The following is a 22,808-nucleotide window of genomic DNA, read 5'->3' as shown; positions in this document are numbered from 1 at the left end:
TCTCATACAGATATGATTTAGGTCCAAATAGAGAAATCGTCACATCTCTCAACCTGTTTTCGACAAGATTTGATCGCACTTGAAAAATCCAATAGATGTCACTGTTTTAACAGTTATTGACATTGATAGTTTATTGAGAAAAATTAAAGCAACCATCAGTAAGTTTGTGTTCAGTAGATTTGGTGATACCCATATATTTTGCTCATCCATGCAGTCTCATGCATGAAATATTATTGTTAATTGACACTCCTGGGCAAATAGAGGTGTTCACATGGTCTGCATCTGGAACCATCATAACTGAAGCACTGGTATGTGACTGTTACTCTTAGTCGTGATTATTTTTACTGTGGATTTCTTACATTTGCATTGCTTCATTTGGAGTTTAAACATTATAAAGTTTCCTTTCTAGGCCTCTTCTTTTCCCTGTGTGGTTATTTATGTGATGGACACATCTCAAAGTGTAAATCCGGTCACCTTTATGTCCAACATGCTCGATACCTGCAGGTCAGTGTCTGAGAATTGTTTTTTATTTCTTGTTCATGCAATATTTTGGAAATAAAAACTGCAGAAAAGATTTTAGTGTTGTTTTCAAGTTCAGAGTGTACTTCTCCACTTCTTAGTGTTACATTCACACTGTATAATTCAGTTATGAAAGTTATGTCATGATTTCAGAAGCTCTTACCAAAATATCTTGTTTTGTTGTTTTTTTCTCCAGCATTCTCTAGACTAAGCTACCTTTCATAGTCGTCATGAACAAGGTAATAATGATAATAAAACTGTCATGCTAATTTTAATGGTGAATGGCCAAAGCAAGATGACTAATGTACATACTGTACAAGCAAATTAGATGTTTGCAGTATTTATTAAATATACTAACAGTTATTTTATTCATATTAATTTTTAAACAAAATGAATTCTAAATAAATAATAACAAATATAATTAATAGGCAATTTATGTTTATTGGTATTTATTATTGACATATTAAATATATATAGTATACTATTTATATTGTTCTGAATTTTGTATGAATACAGTTTCTGTTCAAAAGATGAGATGGCAGATATTATCCTTTAATGAGGCCTTTGGTGGATAACGCATCTTCATCTTCTATGAGCATGTTTTTAGTTTTGAATGGAACAAATCAGTGTAAGCCATTTGTTTCATAATGTTAAACTATCTAGCACAACATGTATTTTTCTGTATCTTTACCAAAAAGCTGCACTTCAGAAAGAATCAAAATGAAAATAAAATTGATTTTGAATGGGTTGTTTTAGAATATTGAATTAAATTTACAATTGTATATGTTTTTATTGCACTTATATCTTAGTTTATTATAATGCTAATAGGAGCAGTTTCCTTTTAATTTGAATGATAGTGATGTGTTGTTAAGGGCAATAAACATATATGTTTAAAGATAAATGAATGCTTTTCTGTAAACATTTGATGCGTTTTACTGTCTTGCAGAGAGTATCGTCCTGCATATGAACGTCTGCACAGAGAGTTGGTGAGTAATCATTGATGTGGGCTGATGAACTTCATAAATCAACTGGCCATTCCACAAATATCCATCACTTATTAAATTATATATGTTTTTGTTGGCACTTTGTAATTTATTTATTTCATTTGAAAGGCAAATAAAAATGTCCCTTTTTTTCGTTCCATAGGAAAAGGTCAAGTCTGACTGTTATTAATGTATTCATCTCATACTCAGGCTGAAGCTCAGAGTCAGAAACAACCGGAGCAGTTGGAACGCCTTCGGAAGGACATGAGAGGAGTTCCCATGGAAACTGCAGTTCCTGTTGGTACATTCATTCAGAACGGTCACATCTCTGTTCATTCATTAATAAAAGAGATAACTCTTCACATATATATAAAAAAAACTTTTGCACAGTATAGTGTATATTTTACCTGAATTGCTCTTAGAACAGATGTATATCATTTTATGCAATCAGCTGGTCTTTGATCCTTCACTGCCATTGTCTCCAAAAATATGTGCCCTGTATACACTGTCACATATGGATATTTTATTCTTCAGATGCCCCAGAACTTGGTGGGCCCAGTGACCTCATCTTTACCCACTGCAACCCTGATGAAGCTGAGGAAGACATAGACAGCGATGACATCGATCGCATGGGTGAGGATACTTCAAATAGCCCGTAAAGAACCATAATCGCTGCCACACCATGTAACACTGGTGTTTATGATGTCACTTTTTCCCCAACAGTCATAGAAGAAAGTAAAGAGGCCGGTGCTTTCAAAAACTTTCTAAAGGAGAGAAGGGAAATAAATAGTGCAAGTGCGCAACAGGAAGTCAAAGTGAAGGCGGGAAATTTGCATTGTGTATGTGTCAACATACTTGAGTTTGGCCCTTCAACACTGACTTTTTTGAAAGACAAACGTTTTTCATAAATCTGTTTGTATTCTGTAGTTGTGGCCATCAGCTAGTCTGCACTGAGATTTCAGATTTGCGAATGAATGAATTTGTAAAAACAGTCTTTTGCATCATGCACGGATTAAGAACATCATTAGTTTAAAAAGCAAACGTCAGCATAGATTTGAATATCTTGGGTCACCACTGAACATGTATTCAAACAAATACATTCTGAAAAATGTCAGAAAAAACTTTGTATTCTTTTGCATAATATATGTATCTATGCTCTATAATCTTATTTGTCTGTTAATAGAAATGCTTTGTATTTCTTAACCTGGAACAGAAACCAAAATCTGAAGTTTTTCTTCATGTACCTTTAACATTTCTATGATGGGAAATAAAATATTTTTATATATGTATATACAAGATCTGCCTCGCTGCAAACTTACTTTGTCTATTCATAATGTTTTATTTGAAGAAGCGTTCAGCGTCTTCATATTTAATGGAGCAGAGTGTGTGCTGAGATGATGGGTGGGCAGAAGTGGTTTTTCAGCCATATTGCACAGGGATCCAGTGGGTGAAGTGAGACTGTGGGATACAGATTCACGCCTTTAGCCCCTCTGTTTCATGAATTAAGATGAAATACCACTCAGTTTGGTATTCAAGTATTTTGAAGACTTTGAATGCAAGTACTGGAGAGGTAAAGGAAAATCAATTTTCAGAGGAAACAACATATATTTCCTGTTCTGTTGTTCACAGTATATGTGCTAGAACGACCATTTGCATGCAGAAACTGCATTCAGCTATTAAATTAGTTAAGTGATGCTTCAAGACTGGCTTATTATTCACAAATTAAAATACCTGCAGACAGTCTTAAATTCATAAAGTTATGTCATTAAGGTTTTCTTACACTGCAAAAATGCTTGCTCAGTTTTTTGGTACATTTACTTCGGTTAAGAGTTTAAATATTCAAGCTTACGCTATTTATTTTAGTAAAATTAATAAGTACTGGAGATCTGTTGGAAGCTGTATTTTCAAACTATATTAATACAACTTCTTGTGTGCTGCCTGGACATTTACATTAAGAGATGTTTTATTGTGTTCCCTTCTATTTATTCATTAGGTGGTTTTCCTTTGATTTTAAAAAGGTCTTTAAGAGTTAAATTTACTTTCATCAAACCTGCAGAAACACACAGATAAGGATATTTCTAGAGTATGGCTGCTTTAAAATTCTGCATCTTTCTCAGAGGAATTGCATCAATTGAAAGGTAATTTTCTCATTATTAAGAGCTATACTCGATGCATCCATGTCTGTCAGACTCAACTTTAATCTGTAAGTTTATAGAAGGGAGTAGTCGTGAACCGATGTGAGCATGCTTTCTCTGTGTAGGTGACTCATCACATTCTGAGGCATGTAGGTTGTGTTGCAAACCTAAAAACGGCAGATGCCTTTGGATTTTCACAGAGCGTGAGTCACTATGTGGTTGAGTTTACCAAAGCTCAATCTTAACACCCTTTTATGCTGTCGCCACACACACACACACATATTAGCTGAACATAAAAGAGGAAAGGATGAGTTGAATGGAAGCGGGAAGTGTCAGGACGCCTACTATAATTGCATGTCTGGAAGGAAGAACATTGCCTGGTGAGATTTAAAAGTCAGTCTTAACTGGCTTGTACCGGTCTCTGGTTGTTCTTCTGTGTTATCACTGTTAAAGATCAAAGAGGTATTTTGTCATTGTTCATTCATAGACACCACTGCACTGCATGGATGGCAGTAATACTGTAAAATACTGTACTGTGCATGCACTTTATGAGCAACAAATGCTTTTCCAGAGAGGCATGCATTTTTACTGCTTGCTGTATACTGTGTGGTATACAAGAAATACTGAATAACTCATAAAATAAAGAGTGTAATTGTAAATATGCAATGATTCAAATACTAGCATCTTACATTATTGTCACTTGACCTAATGTTTTGTACATTTTTCCCCAAGCAGTCTACTTATCATCTCTGATAAAAAAAAAAAAAAAAATGTTAATTAGCATTTACAAGAAAATAAAATTGTGTCAGTGTGTCTTTGGTAGCATAATTTAATAAGAAGTCTAAAAAAATAAATGTCAGATATTGCAGCTGATATAAGTTTTGGTTCATTTGTCAAGTCAAGTCATTGTATTAGTGCAGTGTATACATGTTTTGGGAAACAGACAATCTGTATTCTGTGCATGAAGAAAATTCACTTGTAATGTTCAGAAGTAGTGCAGAAATATCAACATACAGTCTTTCATTTCACAAGATTGGTGGACTGGAGTTGTGTGGGTTACTTGTGGATTACTGTGATGCATTAATCAGTTTTTTGGACCCATTCACTGCAGAGGACCCATAGGTGAGCAAGGGATGTAATATTACATTTCTCCAGATTTGTTCTGATCAGGAAACAAACTCATCTATGTCTTGTATGATCTGAGAGTGAGTAACATTTCAGCATATTTTTGTATTTAGCTGAACTATTTATGCCATTGTGGACCATTTTAAAACCAAATTGTCACTACCAAGGGAAAAAAAAAGCATTTATGGATTTTTTAATTTTAATTTTTTCAAATCATGATTAAATTACTTACTGTACTAAATTATAATGATCGTAGTATAGTAAATATCAAGTGCTACACTTAATAGTGAAGTATGGTAAAGTAGTATGCTTGATTGAAAATTCAGAAAAATCACATTTATTTACACAGGATGAAAATGGATGCCATTTACTGAATTAAACATGCAGTGCCTCATGAAGTCGTGACAACAATAGTAGCACACTACTGTTTGAAATATTTATCAAGTAATTGCATGCTGCTTCACATAATATTTTTAAGAAATGGTGCTATACGGTATATACCATGTTCCATTTTCAACACGCACAATGTCTTTATTTTTTATGACTGTATGTGATGTCATCATCTTTTGTTTTCTGCTTATTGGAAGTTAACAGCACGTCTAAGCATGTAGATTGGTTTTGACCGTAAGCCCAGGCCAGAGAGATACTGACATCCAGAGTTAAAAGCTATGAGTCATGCAGCACGCGACCATTAGAGTGATGTCATGTCCTGAGTTTAGAGCCTGCAGATATGACCAACTCTCACATCACACATCACACTATCCAGAGCACCTAGAATACAGAATCAGATCACGTACAGCTTTGACTTATTAGTTTAAATGCTAAATGCTTTACAGCTACAAATGATGCCTAATGGATCGTAACATTTGGACAAGTGGATTGAATGTCAGAACTGCAGAAGAAAAATAGTGTTCCAATGACCCAAACGTAAATTCTATATAAATCTCAAACATAAATCGACTTGATATTTATAAAACAACACTCAGCAACAAATCTACATATTGTTGACCTTGATGTATGCCACTGTGGACAGTTTTGAGACCAAAATACAACTTCACTACTAGAAAATAACCAAACCATTAGTGCATTTTTGACTCAAAACAAAGCACGAATTATTCACTATTTTGCTCTGTATTATTCAGGAGGGGTGTGCCAGAATGAGCTCATCACAGTATATTCTATTATAATTTAACTAGAGCACCATGATATTCCTCTTAAGCAAAGTGTGCCCATCAGTCATTCTGCCACAAAGTATCACAAGCAATTAGACTGATGTCAGAATATTGAACTGCAGCTGTGCTTTATTGTGTATTTTGTATGAAGTACAGCATGTAATGAGATAAAAAAAAATGAAAAGGCTAAATATAGCAGAAATTTTTTTAAATAATTATTAGTACTGTTTGTTTTATATAATAAGTGCTGTTTGCTAAACTTAGCATCCCTATTCCTATAATCCTATACATTTATTTATTTGTTCCCAGTCAAATATGGTCAAAAATTACAGGCTTGTTAAAAAATGCTTGTAAATCACTTGTTATGCTATATTACCAGCAAATCTTGAATTCATAATTTTTTTATTATAGGCCTCATTCATCTCATGTTTTGAGTGAAAACTGTATTATTTGTGGATCATTTTGGCAACTCTCAGCTCCAAAAACTAGTATCCATCAGTTCCAAAAAGAAATACAAGGCCTCGGATAATTGAAAGAAAATAAGTAGAGAATTTTTTTTTCTTCAGTATTTGGTAATAATTTACAGAATTGAGAAATTTATAAGCATTTTTTTATGGGATGGGGGGGGGGGGTGATCAGCCCAGTTGTGAGCCAAATTGCATTTAGTCCAATGCATTAACATTAACTGGGATTTTCTGGAAAGAGAGAATCACCTCTAGAATACAACACGAGAAATATATATAATATAAAAACAATTTTAATTTGCCCATTTTAGCAACAGTTCTGTTCACCGTAGCAACAAACATTAAGATAAGATTTATATATTTAAATAAGAACATACGCTGAGAACATTTACGCTAAACAAAAAAAATGAAAAAGGAAAAAAAAAAAATGGTATGGTATGGTTTGTTTGTATGCATGATTAGCTTCATCATCATCGTCATCATCATCACTGCCTGTCAAGTCAGATGTGAACTGGAAATTGTATCATTCTGACTAGAGAATCCAGCGCACCGCTCCTGATTGGCTGGAAATGACATCATAGCAGGTTTACCAGTGATGATCAGGCTTTCCTTGCAGGCACATTGTTTTTCTTCACTACACCCCCCAGCCTTGTCTTTTCAGTCCCACTTTGTCGCTCAGCAAAGGATTTTGGTGCACCTTTTGTGAACAATTCCCACTATACGTTTTTTTTTGTCCTTCCTGTCTCTGTTAATCAGTTGCAGGACCTCGTTTGCTGCATCCTTTGCTCTGTTGCCATGTGGAAAACCCTGTATGCGTGCACACGAATCTCCACCTAACAGACAGCTGGATGACATCATCGCTATAGCACTGCCGTCTCCCCTCCCCCTGCGGCCCCCTTCAGTGATCACATCCAACATATACACAACCCAATGCTCAGCTCCAGCTTATATGGGTGGGTGATCCTTTCTTGCACAAATTATGCACTTATATATAATTTCATTGTATTGTTAACTGCAAAAATTTTATGCAATCTTTTGTTTAGCATTTACCCATGTGCACTGAGTTTCTTTGTTCTATTCACTAAATAAAGACATTACATCTCGGTTTAAGATATATGTAATTTAGTTTCATCTGGTAGGGTAAATGCCTGACATCAGTGTTCTACTGGGAAATAGGTACAGTGTGTTCTGTTCTGCATATTCAACATTCATGTCAGACCGCTGGGAGTATTTCCACCTGCCTGAGAGACCTCGCAACTGCAAACAGGTTCATATAAGCGCCTTATATGGATGCTGAAATCATCAAAGAGTTCCCTGCATATTACTAGCCACATTAACACAGCAGGAGAATATTGCTGACAGTCCTGCATCTGAACTTGTTCTAAACTTGTATTATTTTCTTTCTCTGTTGAACATAAAAAAAGACATTTTGAACATTTATGCAGGCCATATTCGAGCCTCTATGGAAAACTACTGTGTGAACACTGACAGTGTGAATTTATATGACAATTTTGGTTGTAAAATCATGTTTTTTAAATAAAAGGAATGCAGTTTTACAAGCTGTGTTTGAAACTGTAAAAACACCACTAACTGATTTGGCACAGGACCAGAGCAACAGATGGGCCATTGACAGACTGTTCAAACAGGCCCGGTCTGCCCAAGTCCAGGCGAGCATGCTGGCAAGGTTGCTGTGTCATAGTCATCAACGAGACCTCAGCCATGAGTGAGTGAGAAGATGACACATAAATCCCCGTCCTCCTCCGTTTTTAGACATGACATTTCGAGCAGCTCCCAAAACCAGACAGAGCTGGTTTAGCACACGATGCTGCACGTAATTCTAAACTGAAATGAACTAAAAAATGACATGTAAGAAAGCAAATTAAAGCAATCTCCATGCTAATTTTGTTAGCTCCTGTAGACAGATTTCCATAATAAAATATTAAACCAAAAAATTTAAATTCTATACTTATATTATGCAATATTTCTTGCCATTTTTTAAAAAATGAAGCAAAAATAATGTTCTTCTGCATAAAGCTGCAAAATATATGCCCCTTCTTTCTCTGAAAACAGCTTTCAACAAAGAGTTAACCACCCCCTATCTGCACTCCCAGCCATTCCAGCCCATCAGGAGCCTGCATCCCTTTCGACCAATCACGGTGCTGGGAGGTGATGTCATGCTTTATCTAGCAGAGGTGGTGCTGATGCTGCCAGGTTGAGCATCCAAACAGCAGCAGACTGTCGGACTGAACGTGAGGGAAGGACTCCGACAGAAGATCACAGCACTCTGTTGGTGAGTTAAGGTAATATTATATATCATATCAGTTGTTTACTGTATTATTCTTTTGCAGGAAAAAAAGGAGACTGCTGACTTCTGTTGGACTAAAGTTTCATTCACTATAGCAATTTCCATTAATTCTATTTTTGTTCTGGTTCTAGTAGCGCAGAAATGTAGTTTGGCATTCCTTGTTAATTATGTTGCATTGCAGATTTGCATGCTTTCAAGAATTAGCACATTCAGTCGAGGTTATTAGACTTATCTATATGCATAAATGCATATGTAAGCATGATTTTACTGGGATTTACATCAACTGTCTTATTGACATATCAGAATAAATATAGCAAATAAAATAGTGGTCACATGATATTGTGCTTAAAAATTATGTTAGTTTAAAGAAAAGATGTGCACTGCATAGTGCAGAGTACATTGTATAGTAGTGCAAGGTGAAAAATAGCTAGGTCCTGCAGTGAGCGTGCTAGTCTGCACTGTGGGTGGTACTGAGAGGTGAGATTGAGCATGTAAGTGTGCAAAAGGCCATGGCCCCTTCATAGAGCGGCACTTCCTTCGCTTTCAAACCAACAAGCGTTTATTCCGATCAGAAGCATCAGAAGGCAGTGGGAGGTTGAGAAAGTGACTTGCTTTGCAAGAGCTGCAAACAATTGCATGTGAAATATGTATTTGTTTAAGGTAGACAACAGTGCTGTTGAGTTGTGTTTCAAAGCATTTATTATTTATTATATCAGATGTATTGCTGTCATTAATAAAACAGGAGGGTTTTTCATTTTGTGTGCAAGCAGTGTGACAAGAAATATGATGCACATTGTCTTATAATGGCCTACAGAATCAACATTTTTGCTCTTTATGCTATCAATTGACTACTTAAAGTGTTGAAATGGTTTATAGTATAAACCCATGCACTGATTATGTAAAAAGGTTTCAAAGGAGTTAGCGGGTGCAGAGATCGTGAGCGTGGGAAATGAGGGGGCACAGCGAGGGCAGAGGCAGGATGAACGAGAGAGACTGATAGAGAAGGCGCGTGGGCTGAGAGACGATCATAAATCCTGAGCAAACCAGATTCATGTTCTCTTTCGTGAACGATTGCCATCAAGTATACTTCTATTGAATTGATTTGTTCCTTGCATTGTTTTGTGGATTCAAATAGATTTGATATAGTATGCATAATCCTTTGTGCTTAGATGTAGCTGTGTGATTTTCTTACACTGCAAACAAATTATTTACTTCAGGATTTTTTTGTTGTTATCTTTTTGAAAAAAAATAATAATAATCTAACCAGTATCTAAAAATATGTAAATGTCTTCTGAGAATATAGGGTAATTAAATTTTTTTCATATATCTTTATTTCATTATTATTATTTCCTTTTTTTTTTTTTTTTTTTAGGCATGAACCTCCTTTTTAATTGTGCTTAAAACAAAAACAGAGTGAAGGTTTGATTTGGGCTTGTTATTTTATAATCTTTGCTTGTGGGACCTTTATGTGAGGACAAAGACATATCCAGAGGAATCGATCGACTGTAGTTTCTGATTACATCATCTTTTCTCTCTCCTGCAGGATCAGCTCAGTTTGAAACGCCTCAGAGGACTCAGAAAAAGGAAAGATGACTCTTGCAGGTACGTGTACATTTACCTGCTGGTTTAATGGAGCTGAAGGAATGATGTGTGAGCACATGGCATCAGTGATGATGTTACCTCAAAATAACTCTGTCTCTCTCTTGCAGCATACAGAGAGAAGATGAAGGAGCTCCCTCTAGTGTCTTTCTTCTGCTCCTGCATCCTACCAAAGCCTCAGGAAAAGCCCACCAAGAAAACACAAGGTACCTTAAAGGCACCTTTAAAGGTCTCAAATTGAAAGTTGTTTCATGGTCAAGTGAACCTACAGTAAATGGAACATATTGTAATTACATCTGTTCTCATCCAGTCAAGTAGTTACAAATTAGTTGCATTAATAAATAAATGTGTCAAATCAGTCATTGTTGATCTTCCGTTTAGATGTTGTGGACCTCAACCTGGGCATTATTAAAGACATGGAGGTGATTGAGTTAAACAAGAGGTCATCGGGCCAGGCCTTTGAGGTCATCCTCAGACCTCCATCTTTTGACGGTCAGAGGGAATTCCATCCCACTTTCCCACCTCGCAGCGACCCCTCCCTGGAGGAGATCCAGAAGAAACTGAATGCAGCTGAGGAGAGGAGAAAAGTAAGGAACAGTGATGATTTTTTATCTCAATTTTAATTAGTTAGTTGATGTCAGTAATCAGACATGTCTAATTATTATTGCTTTCACTTGCATATCTATAACTGAGATATAGTTTGGATTGCTAATCTGAACTGAAATAGATGCAAGACAACTTCAGACAGATGTTTAAAAGCTAAAACCTTTAAATAATTCTGTTTATTATAAATTATAAATATTATATTGTAAATAATATAGTATTATTTATTTACTATTATGGTCTTCTAATATTTTGCATTAGCTTTAGTTTTTATTATTGTAGTATTCATTTGGATTTTATTTTAAATTTGAATAATTTTTGTGCTTTTGTAATATATATATATATATATATATATATATATATATATATATATATATATATATATATATACACTGTGTGTGTGTGTGTGTGTGTGTGTGTGTAGCCTTGATTTGTTTCTTTTTCTTTTTCTTTTCCCCTTATTTATCTAATATTTACATATATATTTTCTTTTCAAATACTAGTAATGATTTTTATTTACAGTGTTTGAGTAAATATGCTTCTATCTGAGTCTCAAGGAATCTTCTGAATTATCTCCTCAGTGTCAGGAAGCTGAACTTCTGAAGCACTTGGCTGAACAGAGAGAACATGAACGAGAGGTGGCCCAGAAAGCCATGGAAGAACACAACAACTTCATCAAGATGGCCAAAGAAAAGCTGGAGCAAAGAATGGAGATTAACAAAGAGAACCGGGAGGCCCACATCTTTGCCATGCTGGAACGTCTTCAGGAGAAGGTACGGTCTTTACATCCTAACCCATTTCCATTTCTAAAGTTGCAGTATTACTACTGCACCACTAATGGCACAAAATGGAATTGCAATCTGCTCAGCTGATGTCAGCATAAATTAAGGGTGAGACCATCTGAATATAACTTTTTTGGAAATAGGCATCCGTTTTGCGATTCCATTTGGTGCCACTAGGCTTTTTTTAGTTGCGATCGAGCTATTATTTAACAGTTCTTCTTTTTGTCTTGTGTTTTTCCAGGACAAGCATGCTGAGGAGGTGAGGAAAAACAAGGAACAGATGGAACTGGGTTGGCAGTAGAATGACATGAATCAATAGCATTTCTTGTCCAGAATGTTCAAGAAAAAACAACCAAATAATGCATAGTTGGTCCTAGTCAGGCAAAGAAAGGCTGTGTTTTGGTATTGGCAAAGATTCAAAGGCCTCTCATATGATATTTGCAGCTAAAGAAACAATATTCTTATGTCTACTGCCACACAACATGCTGTGTATCATGGAAGTGGAATTGGGAATTAATTAGAAAAAGTGTGTCATTTCTTTAGTCTTTAGTATATAATAGCTTTGGATGTACTGATGGGATAAAGATAATGAACGACAAGGAAGATGAAAATTACCAAGATTGCATGCATTTGTGTTGTACGGCTGTGAACTAGCTGTTTGTGCATTCAAAGAGGTGATGTGTACTTAGTACTGTAGTTTGGCTATGTATTTTTGTGTCTTAGTGTCTGTTTCTTGTAATAGAGGAATCATTAGCAGAATATTTGTTAGTTACATTACAAATAGTGTATTAAATGTGGCCGAAATCAACAGTTTTAATGCTTGCATGGCACTTGATAAAACTTGTGAAAAGCCATTTGGTGTGTGACTGTGTGGCTTTTGTCCTGTTATTAATTGCTATATCTCTGAACTTTATGTTCCAGGTGCCTTGAGATCTTCTCACAACACTTGCTGATCATATGGGAGACCATTGACCAAAGGATTGACTATCACGCTGAGCTTTTTTAGCTTGGATCATAAGAGATTATGACTCTGAAACCAGATTATGATATCACTATATCATTGTAAGGTACGGTGGCCATGTTGTCAGATGAACAGACCTGGCTGGCCAGCAAAGATTGTGATGGAATCTGTACTACCTTAATCTGAGAAACGCAGAGATTGGTTTGTCTCTGCGATGAGCTTGTATGCCAATAGTGCCAAAAATGAGTGAATGTGAGTGGTAACGCTTTTGTGTTTATGAGTATCTGAATGACGTCTGGACGGTTTCATGTACTTTAAAACCCATGTGGATGCAGTCAGTTTGCCTTCTGTCCTGTCTTCAAGGCTCTATTTTTGGTAAACTGCTCAAGCTTTTGCCGCTGTACATACGTTCACTTGCCTCTTGATCAGCTGGTGTCTGATTTGGCTATATTCTGTACAGAAATTGTGATATATTTTAAAGGCAATTAAAAGAACTTCTGGTATAGCTTTGTCCTTGTGACTTCCTCATTATGGAGTTGAGTTTAAAAAAAAAAGACCATAAAAGCAATATTTGTCTTTTTTTTCTTGTTTATTGTGTCAGTCATATCCTTAAAAACACATTTGGATCAATAAATAAAAAGTTAATACAAAACATTTGAATAAAAATATAATATAAAATAAAATCCAGTGACAATAAATACCATACATTTGAAACCACATGTATAATGACATCATTAAATTAGATTATTATGGATCAAGTCAGATGAAGGTTTTAACTCATTATTCAGATATCAACAGTATGATGATGATGGATCGAATTCTTCTATTGGCAAAAAATAAAACAAAAACAAATATATAATCATGAAATATCATGAAAATAAATAAATAGCCCACATTTTGCGAACATGTACATGATACCATAAATAAATTATAAAGTCATAAGTCTTCAGCCTTATGCTCCGGATTTGTAACGCTGTAACGCTAATGATCAAACATCTACAGTATTGTAACTCCATAAGCTCTCACATTTTAAACATGTTGTACATATGGACGGACGCAGGTGCATCCCACTGCGATGGTCTTGTACTCCAGTCTCAAGGAATAGTTGTGCTTCTCTCCTCGAATTTTCCTCAAGACCATGATTTGGGTGTAAATAGGTTTGGACTGGAAATCCTGGTCCTCAGTGCCATCTATCAGACATCCAGTCAGTGAACACTTCGCCACTGCGATGTTCGAAGGGTACAGGCTCTCATCCTGCAGAAACCTATGAAACAAAATTAATCATGTGGAGTTTTAGGTTTGTGTGGTGCAACAGTCGCATTCTAAATGTAACAACAACAAAGCAGCGCATGTGAATATGATACAGAAATGACGGTTCATGATCACAACTCTTACAAATAAAAGTTCCTAAAGGGGGTTTCGCATTGATGTCATAGAAGAACCATTTCGGGTTTAGCAAAGAACCATTTTTTTTTCTCAGTGTGAAGAAAGTTTTAATAATCCAAACAACCAAAGGTTTCATGGATGTCAATAAAGAATCTGTATTTTTAAGCGTCTTACGTGTAGGTCCATGGAGAGATGGAGTCGTTGTTTATAGGAAGGTTTGGGCTGGCCGGGGATTTGAACTCTGGGTCCAAGATCAACCGGTATGATGATGATGGCTCCGATTCTTCTGATGACTTGTGGTTTCCTTTCTTCGGAAGATGTTTAGAAGGTGCTCCCTCAGCTCCAAATGATATCAAAACAAGCCCCATAACACAAGCCACCTGTGAAACACAGACACGTCATTTCAGATTCAATTGTATTAGCATGGCGACTTCGGCATCATAAATCCTTAGCAGATAGTTAGCAGGCCGTCTTCGAACATTTCAGCAATACTCACCATGAGGAACTGGATGTTTAGCGCTGTTGACATAGTTGCATTCATTTGACCCCCTTTTTTTTTTTTTTTTGATGTGTTCTGTCGGTCTTAAGTCTCACTGCTCTACATTTGCAGTGGTAAGTGCAGTTTATATAGAGAGGCCTGTTCGTGCATTCGCACTTCCTGTGATGAATTCTCCCCATTGATGGTATTTTATGTTGTCATATTCAGCATGTCAGCAAAAATGACTTGTGTATTGTTACTGCAGTCAAATATCATACTATGCTACTATCTGGCTAATTTTTTTTAAAACAATGCCTTTGAGTAATATGATGCAGTTATACTTAACATCTGTATCCAAAAATATACACTGTTTACTTTCTTTGTATAAGATATAGAAGTTTCTTCTGCAGATTTTCAGAAGACGTCGCGTCACCATCATATATTTTTTTTTTTTATCCCACAACCCTGACTGTTCTTCTTGCAATTCAGATTTTATATTTTGTAATTCTGAGAAAAAAAGTCATAATTGTCAGATGTACAGTAAACGTAAAATTCTGATAAAAAGTCAGTTATGTGATATAAACAGAATTGTGAGATATAATCGCGCAATTCTATGGAAGCTTGTTTCCACAACGGAATGAAATTTTCTCACAGTTTTTCATTTACATCTCACGATTCTCACAACTTTTCTTCTCAGAATTTAATCTTCTTCAGACTTTTCTTCCCAGAAGAGTTTATATCTCACAGTTCATAACTTTTTTATCTCAGAGTTCAATTCAGTTCTGACAATTATGAGGGAAAAAGTATTTATTGTGTGACAGAAAGGCATAATTAGTATTTTTATTGATTGATTGATTGTCCCATGGGTGAAGCGACCTTCCAAAAAAAATTTGGCTATTGAATCTATAGAAGTTATTGATTTAATCTGGACACATTCCACTAACGTTTAAGCTTCCAGTAACGTCAGCCAAAAAGAGTCCTAATACTTTTTGAATTTATTTTTCTTTTAGTAAAATATTTAGTAAGTCTTTTTATTCCACATAAATGCCATTTGTTTCGATAGTTCGTTATCTAATGCAAAGAAGTTCATGCATTTTGTGTTTTTGAAGTGTCTAAATATATGTTGTGCCCACATAATATAGTTTTTTTCAGCATAGCAACCATTATATCCTAACATAACCTACTTTCACTGACAGCCGTCCCATATGCACTCAGATCAGAAGGAATATATTAGTATGGTGAATAAAGTTCTTTCTGGTTGTGATTCTGTCCACTATATGTCAGCTCTCAAGTTGCCTTCTGTTAATGCCCGCGACCTCGATTGACACAGTTTGCAAAAAGTCATATCGACATTGATACTTCCGCCCCAGTGTCTGTAATGGCTTGCATCTCAGCGATGCACAGTTTCCCACCGGTGCTGGTTAACGATTGCGTCAGTTGCAGAGCAGTTGTGGTCTTACCCTCTCTTTCACTGATTTTTCTAAGCATTGTGGTGGAAAGGCAGGGGCACATTTTCATGACTCAGAATTGAGGGCGATGCACATGCAAATGACAGTAATCCAATCAAAGTAATCCCCCAAAACAGTATGACAGCTTTAAATACATGCATTTTAAAAGTGTTCTTGTTGTGAAGATCAATAAAGGATATTCTCTGCTGTAAACCTATAAGCAATATATACTTTGTTTTATGATTTAAAAATACTTATAGGAACAGTTCACCCAAATGATGAAAATTCTGTCATGTTGTTTCAAAACTCTTTTACTTTATTTCAAAAGAACATATTTTGAAGAAAACTGGGATCTGAACAATATTGGACCCCACTGACATTCATTGTATAAACAAAAAATAGACTATATGTTCCACAAAAAAAAAAAAAAAAAAAAACTTACAGGTTTGAATCAACATGACAGATTTTTGGATGAAATAAGCCTTTTAAAAATACTATGATTCATTATTTTAGACCACTAAACCCTGAATGTTGCCAAAACCCATTTAAAATGTGACACAGGCCTCTGACCTACTTCCTGGAGTATCAAAGAAGGTCCTAAAATCTTAGATCTCCTTCTTACTTAATCACGAAAAGGATTTCATTCACTCATCGTCCAGGAACAGGGGCTTTTGTAGTGACCCACATAAGACCACACATCTGGAGAATCTTAAAAAGAACTGAAATCTCAAACCTAAATTTCCACGATAGTTACGTCATTATCACAATTTGATCACTTGTGAGATTATTTCCAAATCCTACTCTGGATTTTTACTACTGAAGGCTTATTATGAATCATATTATAATCTTTATTTTAATGTATTTTTTGAGTTACAGAACCAGCACTGCTATTATTTGTAACTAATATTTAATTTAACATTGCCAACTTATCAATCCCAAACTTGGGAGATCCATAAAGTTTCATAGTTCTTTAAATTAGGCAATGATGAAGTTAATCTAAAATGCATAAGCAGCTCTAAGGCTTCCCCCCAAGCAATTAGTAATATTCTTATTTCATCACAGTGGTCATGGTTTTCTTTAAGCATTCAGTAAGTGAAATCTTAATAATGTATTTTATTGTGGTGAAATTACACAATACAGGGCCGACTGATGTGTCACAAAAGATCTTTGCTATATTTTCCCTTCATCAAAAGCAGAATGGTAAAATGAGGTCAGTGATTTGCTGAGCAGCTTCCGCTCGCTGTGTAATTGGTTTGTCATCAGTCAGTTTGAAAACGGGTCAAAAAAACCTACAAAGAGAGGATTCCCGCATTGGGAGCCGACCACATCAAAGAAAGGCATAACGGTGACATAACACTGGGTTAAGCCACAGGGCAACCATGGACAAACTGCCCATTAATAGACGTCACACACTCATGCTGATCAATTGTCAACTTTGCAAAATATGGTTTCATCATTTTTGAAAGGCTGCTTTATTATTCCAAAATGAAGCATTTTTGAAGTAAGTGTTGAAGTTGAATGAAGTTGAAGTTGAATGAAGTTGTTTTTAAGACATGCTTTTCCAAATAAACTTACATTATGAATAATAAGTTTATACATAATAAAAGAGAAAAAAAAAAACGAAACTAATAAACCATATTCAGACTACCGACCAAAAAAAGAGCTGTGTTTGCAACCAAATGTGAACGGTTATGTGGGTGGTGAAAATAGGCCGGTTTGCACTGTAGCTCTCAGATGCCACTGATCTCACCGCAGATAGACTCTGTATCAATGAAACAATCTATCAAGAGCACTTCTTACTTTGATGTTAGGATAAGATCTCACGCATCCGTATATACCAGCCACAACGTCTATATAAGATAAGCATGATTTAACATCTGCATTGACACTTTTGACATGGTGGAATTTCCCGAGAGACTCTTGAGATGGCAAATAGCTTAATGAGAGTCAATCACTTTAGATAATCAACTTTTTTTATTGATATTTAGCATGTGTTTCATAAAGAGTGCATTGTTTTGTTTTGTTTCGTTTTGTTTTTTTGCATTGTTTCCACTTATTCAAGCAGTCACAAATATTTGTCGATACTGGAGTATTCATTCATGAATAGTTTTTGGCATTGTTTTGGTTCAGTACTGGTTTGAATCAAATGAGAATAATGTATAGAAAGTGAGTAAAAGTAATGTTTTACAATCAGGTAACTATCAAATAAACGCTTTATACAATTACATTCTGCTCTTTCCCTTATAAAAAAAAATAATATTTTGTGGAGATTGCAAACCAAGCCTCAACAATGTGCATGTGATGCAAAGTGTGCAACTGATCATGCAATAGTTAAATATTCCAAATTCCATGTCCAGGTTCCCAGCTAACAAAAATATCCTCAAAGAACGTTTTGCTAAGATTCCTAAGTTATGAAAACATTATTTCTGAATGTTCTCTGAACATGTCCCATTTTTTCATTGTTTAAAAAAAACATTTTTTCTTGGTTATGCAGTGTGGTTCAAAATAGCTTCTTTTTAAGTTCAATTAAATGCAAAAATTTAACCCAACCATTGGGTAAGTCCATATTTGACCCAAATTTGGGTTGAAACAACCCAGCATTAATAAAGAGCAGGTTATAAACAATGAGGGTGAGTAAATGATGACAGAATTTTCAACTTTGGTTGAACTATGCCTTTAAAAAACAACCAACAAAGTGTTTCTGGTGAAGTTGGTTCACCAAGGTGGTCTTCCTGACTGTCTAGTGGGTGCAAACCAACAAACCGTGGTAGAATACAAGCATCCAAAATGTAATATATGCTTGTCTTTTGTGCTTTATCAATAAGTTAGAAAGCAGGAAATGCATGTTCATTTTTGATAAGAAAAAATACATTCATTTATTTGGCACATTAGGATTACTGTAGCCTTCATCAACACAACGGAGACCAGTTAATATTCATTTAATTATACCACACATTATACCATGACCATGAGGAATGAAAATTCTCACAATTAAAAACACTAATTCTTATATTTTTAAGATTATCTTGCAAGTTGTAAATAAGTTGTAAATAAAACAAACATAATTGCACATTATAAAAGAAAATACTATTTCAGTCTTTCTACTTGATGCTTAATTTCCAGTGTGTTACTTGTGTTAATGTTTTCAGTCTTTATTACAGATTTATGACATTTACTATCAATTTGTTAGTGAAAATTGTTTCAAAGCCGTTTTTTCATCATATTGACTGCCATTAAATCAATGCCAGGAGTGATTAATAAAAGTTTCTAAATGAATCTCAAAACCCTAATCAGGAAAGACACGACCAAATAGAGTTTTCAAAATGTGAAAAAAAAATAATACATTGAACAGAATCCAAAATCTTGATAACTCACCCAAAATGCCTGATTATTACAATTCATCATTTTCTCCCAACCAAAATTCAGTCACATGGATCTGCAACAATGCCAACATAGACTGATCTTTAATCCGTAGCTCAGATTACTGGCAATGAGAGGAAAAATGTAGGTCTGAACATAGAAGCAATCACCTATCAAATGATCTGATGAGGGAATCCAGGTCAGAGGTAGGCCATTTTATCTATGCAATCACGATAAAGCATTGCATAAATAGATGAGGTGAACAAGAAACATTTTCACACTGCAAGAGATTAAGAAGAGGGCATTAAAGATGTTTCTGAGCTTCTTCAACGCTAAATATATGGTGAGATGACCAAAACGTTCAAAGATATTTTGCAGTAGTTTAACTAATAGATATGCTAACACTATCTGCTTTCTTTACTAAAGAGTTCAATCTTAATGTTGTACGTTGTGACAAGAAGAGGCCTGAATCAATATATTTTAGTGGAATATAATGATCTTTCTTTCAGGTTTTGCTGGGATGTGTACTGGCGAACCTCACATTTGCAAAACAAGGGCCGAAAAAAATATGTGACACTAGTTTGATGATTTCCAGTGACTTCAATGCCTCTCCGGATACGGATGCGGAGGGAAATGGCAACATCCACAACCGCTCGCTATCTGCATGGACCTGGATGTGAGTTGTAAAGGCACAGAAACAAATGAAACATTCACCAATCTCTGAAGTGAATCAAAAAGTACTAAGAATAGGAGTTGCAGAGGTAGAAGGATGTTGATTTCTGCTTAGTGCTTACTGTCAATGAAAATAATAACACTAAGTGTGATCATGGATCAGGAGATTTATTGCTATGTTTGTGAGGTTAACCTGAAGTTAGCTGTAGTGGCTACTATATAAGCCTTTTTATGATACAGCAGGCCGTGTGACGTCATTGGGAAACATCAAGTGAAGCAGGTCTTGGTTAGTTCTGTGGGTTTTGCCTCAGAGAAATGAGCTTCTTGTTTTCTTTACTTTCAGACCAAAGATTTCACCACACAGAATACCTCAGGTCATCTTTGAAGCCCAGTGCAATTCAGAATATTGCACCTTTCCCAGTGGCATGGATATGAGACTGAACTCTTTGCCTATTTATCAGGACATCCTGGTGCTGAAACGGGATACGGAGGACACAAAGTGTTTCAGGGTGACTTTTGAGAGAGTAATAGTGGGCTGTACCTGTGCGTGGGCCAAAACCTCCTAAAATTACTTATATGTTAGTATGAACTTAGTTATTTGTTCCAATGAAGCTGAGACCTTTAACTGATTTTAAGTTATTTTGCAAACAAAATAGTCCCAGAATTAAATTTGTATGAAATATTTGCATTTATTAATTTAGTAGACACTTATTATACTTGTGTATTGAATATTAATAAAATATTTAAACATGTTTTGACAATACAATTTATGAAGCATAACACTTATCTATCGCTGATCTTTATTGTGCACTCTCTATAACAAACCGATGTCTTGATGTTGTTATCTTCACTTCTGAATTATAGTTATTTCAAACTTTTTTTCCTTAAATGTTTAAATAATAATTGGTTTTGTTGAAAAAAACTAAATAAAGAATTCGATAAAAAAACATCGCCCAACTAATAAAATATGTTTAAAAATGATATGATTTTTTTTTTTTGGGGTTATGCAAACGCCTCAGTAGAAGAGAGAAGGTATCCACCTTATTTTTCCAATAAGAGCGAGTGCAGCCATTTGTAAATGTAATGTGTCTGTGTCTTCTGTGTCTTCCTGTCTCATCCGCTACCAGCTATTTTTTTTTAGTTGCACAAAAAAAGCTTGTTTAGCTGATTGATATTGCAAACTGGTGTTTCTTACCATATTATTTTAACATATAATCTCTAAATTATAACCACACTGGTTTGTAGAGCAAACAGTTTTACCGTTTGCTACTATTTTATTCTTCTCGTTCTTTCCTTACAGTGTATAATGAACCGGAAATTTAGCACATTCCCAGAAAACGGCTTTCTTCCACGTTGAAAAGTAAGGTGGAAACATAGACTGTATAAAAACAAGGGTGGAAAACGTATACAGTCTATGGTGGGAAGTCATTATATGATAAAGTAACTAAATAGCAACAATTGCATCTTTTACCACATACATGTCATGATGTGGATGTGGTCTCTGGCACTCGACACTGAGCAGCCACTTCAAACATTCACCATAGTAACAGAGTCTGTCAACAATATTAGTTATTGTTACTACTACAAGAAATCATCTTGCCACCACTGTCATCCAAAAAGAACATAACTCAAGCTGTTCTGAATATGCCATAATTTAGTGTCATATCATTTTTAAATATAATGCACAAATCCCATGTTGTTGTTGTTTTTTCCATTGTGAGTCCTGTTAGTTTAAGTTTGATAGTTAGTTTTTTAAGTTTGCTTTTTTGAAATATCAAACAAAAAATCAACCAAAAGTAGCTAATAAATTTAATTAATTTAATCTGCAACACTGCTGTTTTTTTTTAACTCAGTGCATGATGTAAAATGTAAGCTGGAGTGGATAAATTGGAACTCTGGTGTAGGGGTGGGCGATATCTCGATATTTAAAATATATCGAGATATTTTTTAAACACGATATGGATTTTGACATATCGTATATATCGATATATTGTTTATATTCTGATTCCGCCACTTTGCTTGTTTGCCTTCCCTGTGCTGTGCTCGCCCCCCGCCTCCTTGCTTTTGTCCCCTCTCACCTCGCGTGTAGAGAACTAGTCAAAAAAAAAAAAAGACAACTGGCTCCATTATATGGAGATACTTCAGTTTTAAGGCGTAGGGCGAACGGCAGGCAGATGTCTACTGTAGGGCCCAATGAAACGCGGACGGAATCGCGGAATCCAGTCATAAAAATGGAATTTACAGTTTAACGCGGAATGTCACGGAATTGGTCAAAAAATTTTTTGCACTTACATCAAATCGCGAAATGGACTAATATCTGCAAATATTAACCCGGAAAAGTCTATTTAAATATGAATCCTGCATGTTCTGCGTGTCTGTGTCAACGAATGGAGCAGAAGCGCGTCTTCATTCATTAAACACGGAAGCTCGCATAACGCTCGCGCTGATTACATTGTCTTTCCTCTCTCTAAATAAAGACGTGAACACATGAGGAACATCTCCAGAACTGCACTGAGAGTCACTTCATGAGCATCTGACCGTTTGATTTGAGTAAGACTAGCTCACATCACATCATAGACTGTGGTATCACATACACAGAACTGTAAAGGTAAACCCGTCAAAATAAAAGTATTTGACAGAAATCTATTACTATTGTACAGCAGAATGTAGATAGCCCACTACTACTACTATTAAAATGAAACGAACATAATTTTATAAGGAATAATCACACAACATTTCTCCCATGTTTTATTTTTAATAGTAAATCCCCTTTAAATAATTAAAAGATAAATTAAATGAATGTTTTATGCCTTCAT

At 35.3% G+C, this 22,808-nt stretch overlaps 3 protein-coding genes and 1 pseudogene across 8 annotated transcripts; 3 read left to right on the top strand and 1 right to left on the bottom strand.

Moving 5' to 3' along the window:
* The first annotated feature begins 487 nt into the window (after window positions 1–487).
* LOC128031629 (GPN-loop GTPase 1-like) lies at window positions 488–2,760 on the top strand (annotated as a pseudogene).
* A 1,071-nt stretch (window positions 2,761–3,831) lies between these two features.
* On the top strand, window positions 3,832–13,151 carry LOC128031470 (stathmin-4). 6 transcript variants are annotated; one of them, XM_052619750.1, is made up of 11 exons: window positions 3,842–4,017; window positions 4,670–4,759; window positions 7,155–7,351; window positions 8,003–8,121; window positions 8,469–8,688; window positions 10,247–10,305; window positions 10,413–10,508; window positions 10,684–10,889; window positions 11,487–11,678; window positions 11,929–11,946; window positions 12,609–13,151. In XM_052619750.1, the coding sequence occupies exons 6-11, from the start codon at window positions 10,293–10,295 to the stop codon at window positions 12,615–12,617; spliced, it is 534 nt and encodes a 177-aa protein (XP_052475710.1). In that variant the 5' UTR covers window positions 3,842–4,017; window positions 4,670–4,759; window positions 7,155–7,351; window positions 8,003–8,121; window positions 8,469–8,688; window positions 10,247–10,292; the 3' UTR covers window positions 12,618–13,151. The 6 variants fall into 6 exon arrangements, with proteins under 6 accessions (XP_052475708.1, XP_052475707.1, XP_052475705.1 ...); XM_052619748.1 differs by lacking the exon at window positions 12,609–13,151 and having other exon boundaries at window positions 3,832–4,017; window positions 8,469–8,698; window positions 11,929–12,601; XM_052619747.1 differs by lacking the exon at window positions 12,609–13,151 and having other exon boundaries at window positions 3,833–4,017; window positions 8,510–8,688; window positions 11,929–12,601.
* Window positions 13,152–13,346: 195 nt separating this feature from the next.
* Window positions 13,347–14,563, bottom strand: LOC128031628 (interleukin-17F-like). Its single transcript, XM_052619930.1, has 3 exons — window positions 14,531–14,563; window positions 14,209–14,414; window positions 13,347–13,912 (listed from the first exon to the last, which is right to left on the bottom strand). Exons 1-3 carry the CDS (start codon window positions 14,561–14,563, stop codon window positions 13,678–13,680), a joined length of 474 nt encoding a protein of 157 aa, XP_052475890.1. The 3' UTR covers window positions 13,347–13,677.
* A 5,067-nt stretch (window positions 14,564–19,630) lies between these two features.
* On the top strand, window positions 19,631–20,558 carry LOC128031346 (interleukin-17A-like). The gene is made up of 3 exons (XM_052619535.1): window positions 19,631–19,663; window positions 19,830–19,996; window positions 20,336–20,558. Exons 1-3 carry the CDS (start codon window positions 19,631–19,633, stop codon window positions 20,556–20,558), a joined length of 423 nt encoding a protein of 140 aa, XP_052475495.1.
* Window positions 20,559–22,808: the final 2,250 nt, after the last annotated feature.

The sequence above is a fragment of the Carassius gibelio genome, chromosome A17, assembly GCF_023724105.1.
Source record: "Carassius gibelio isolate Cgi1373 ecotype wild population from Czech Republic chromosome A17, carGib1.2-hapl.c, whole genome shotgun sequence".
Classification (NCBI taxonomy): Eukaryota; Metazoa; Chordata; class Actinopteri; order Cypriniformes; family Cyprinidae; genus Carassius; species Carassius gibelio.
The sequence above is the reverse complement of the archived record's forward strand: the minus strand, read 5'-3'. Positions and strand labels throughout refer to the sequence as shown.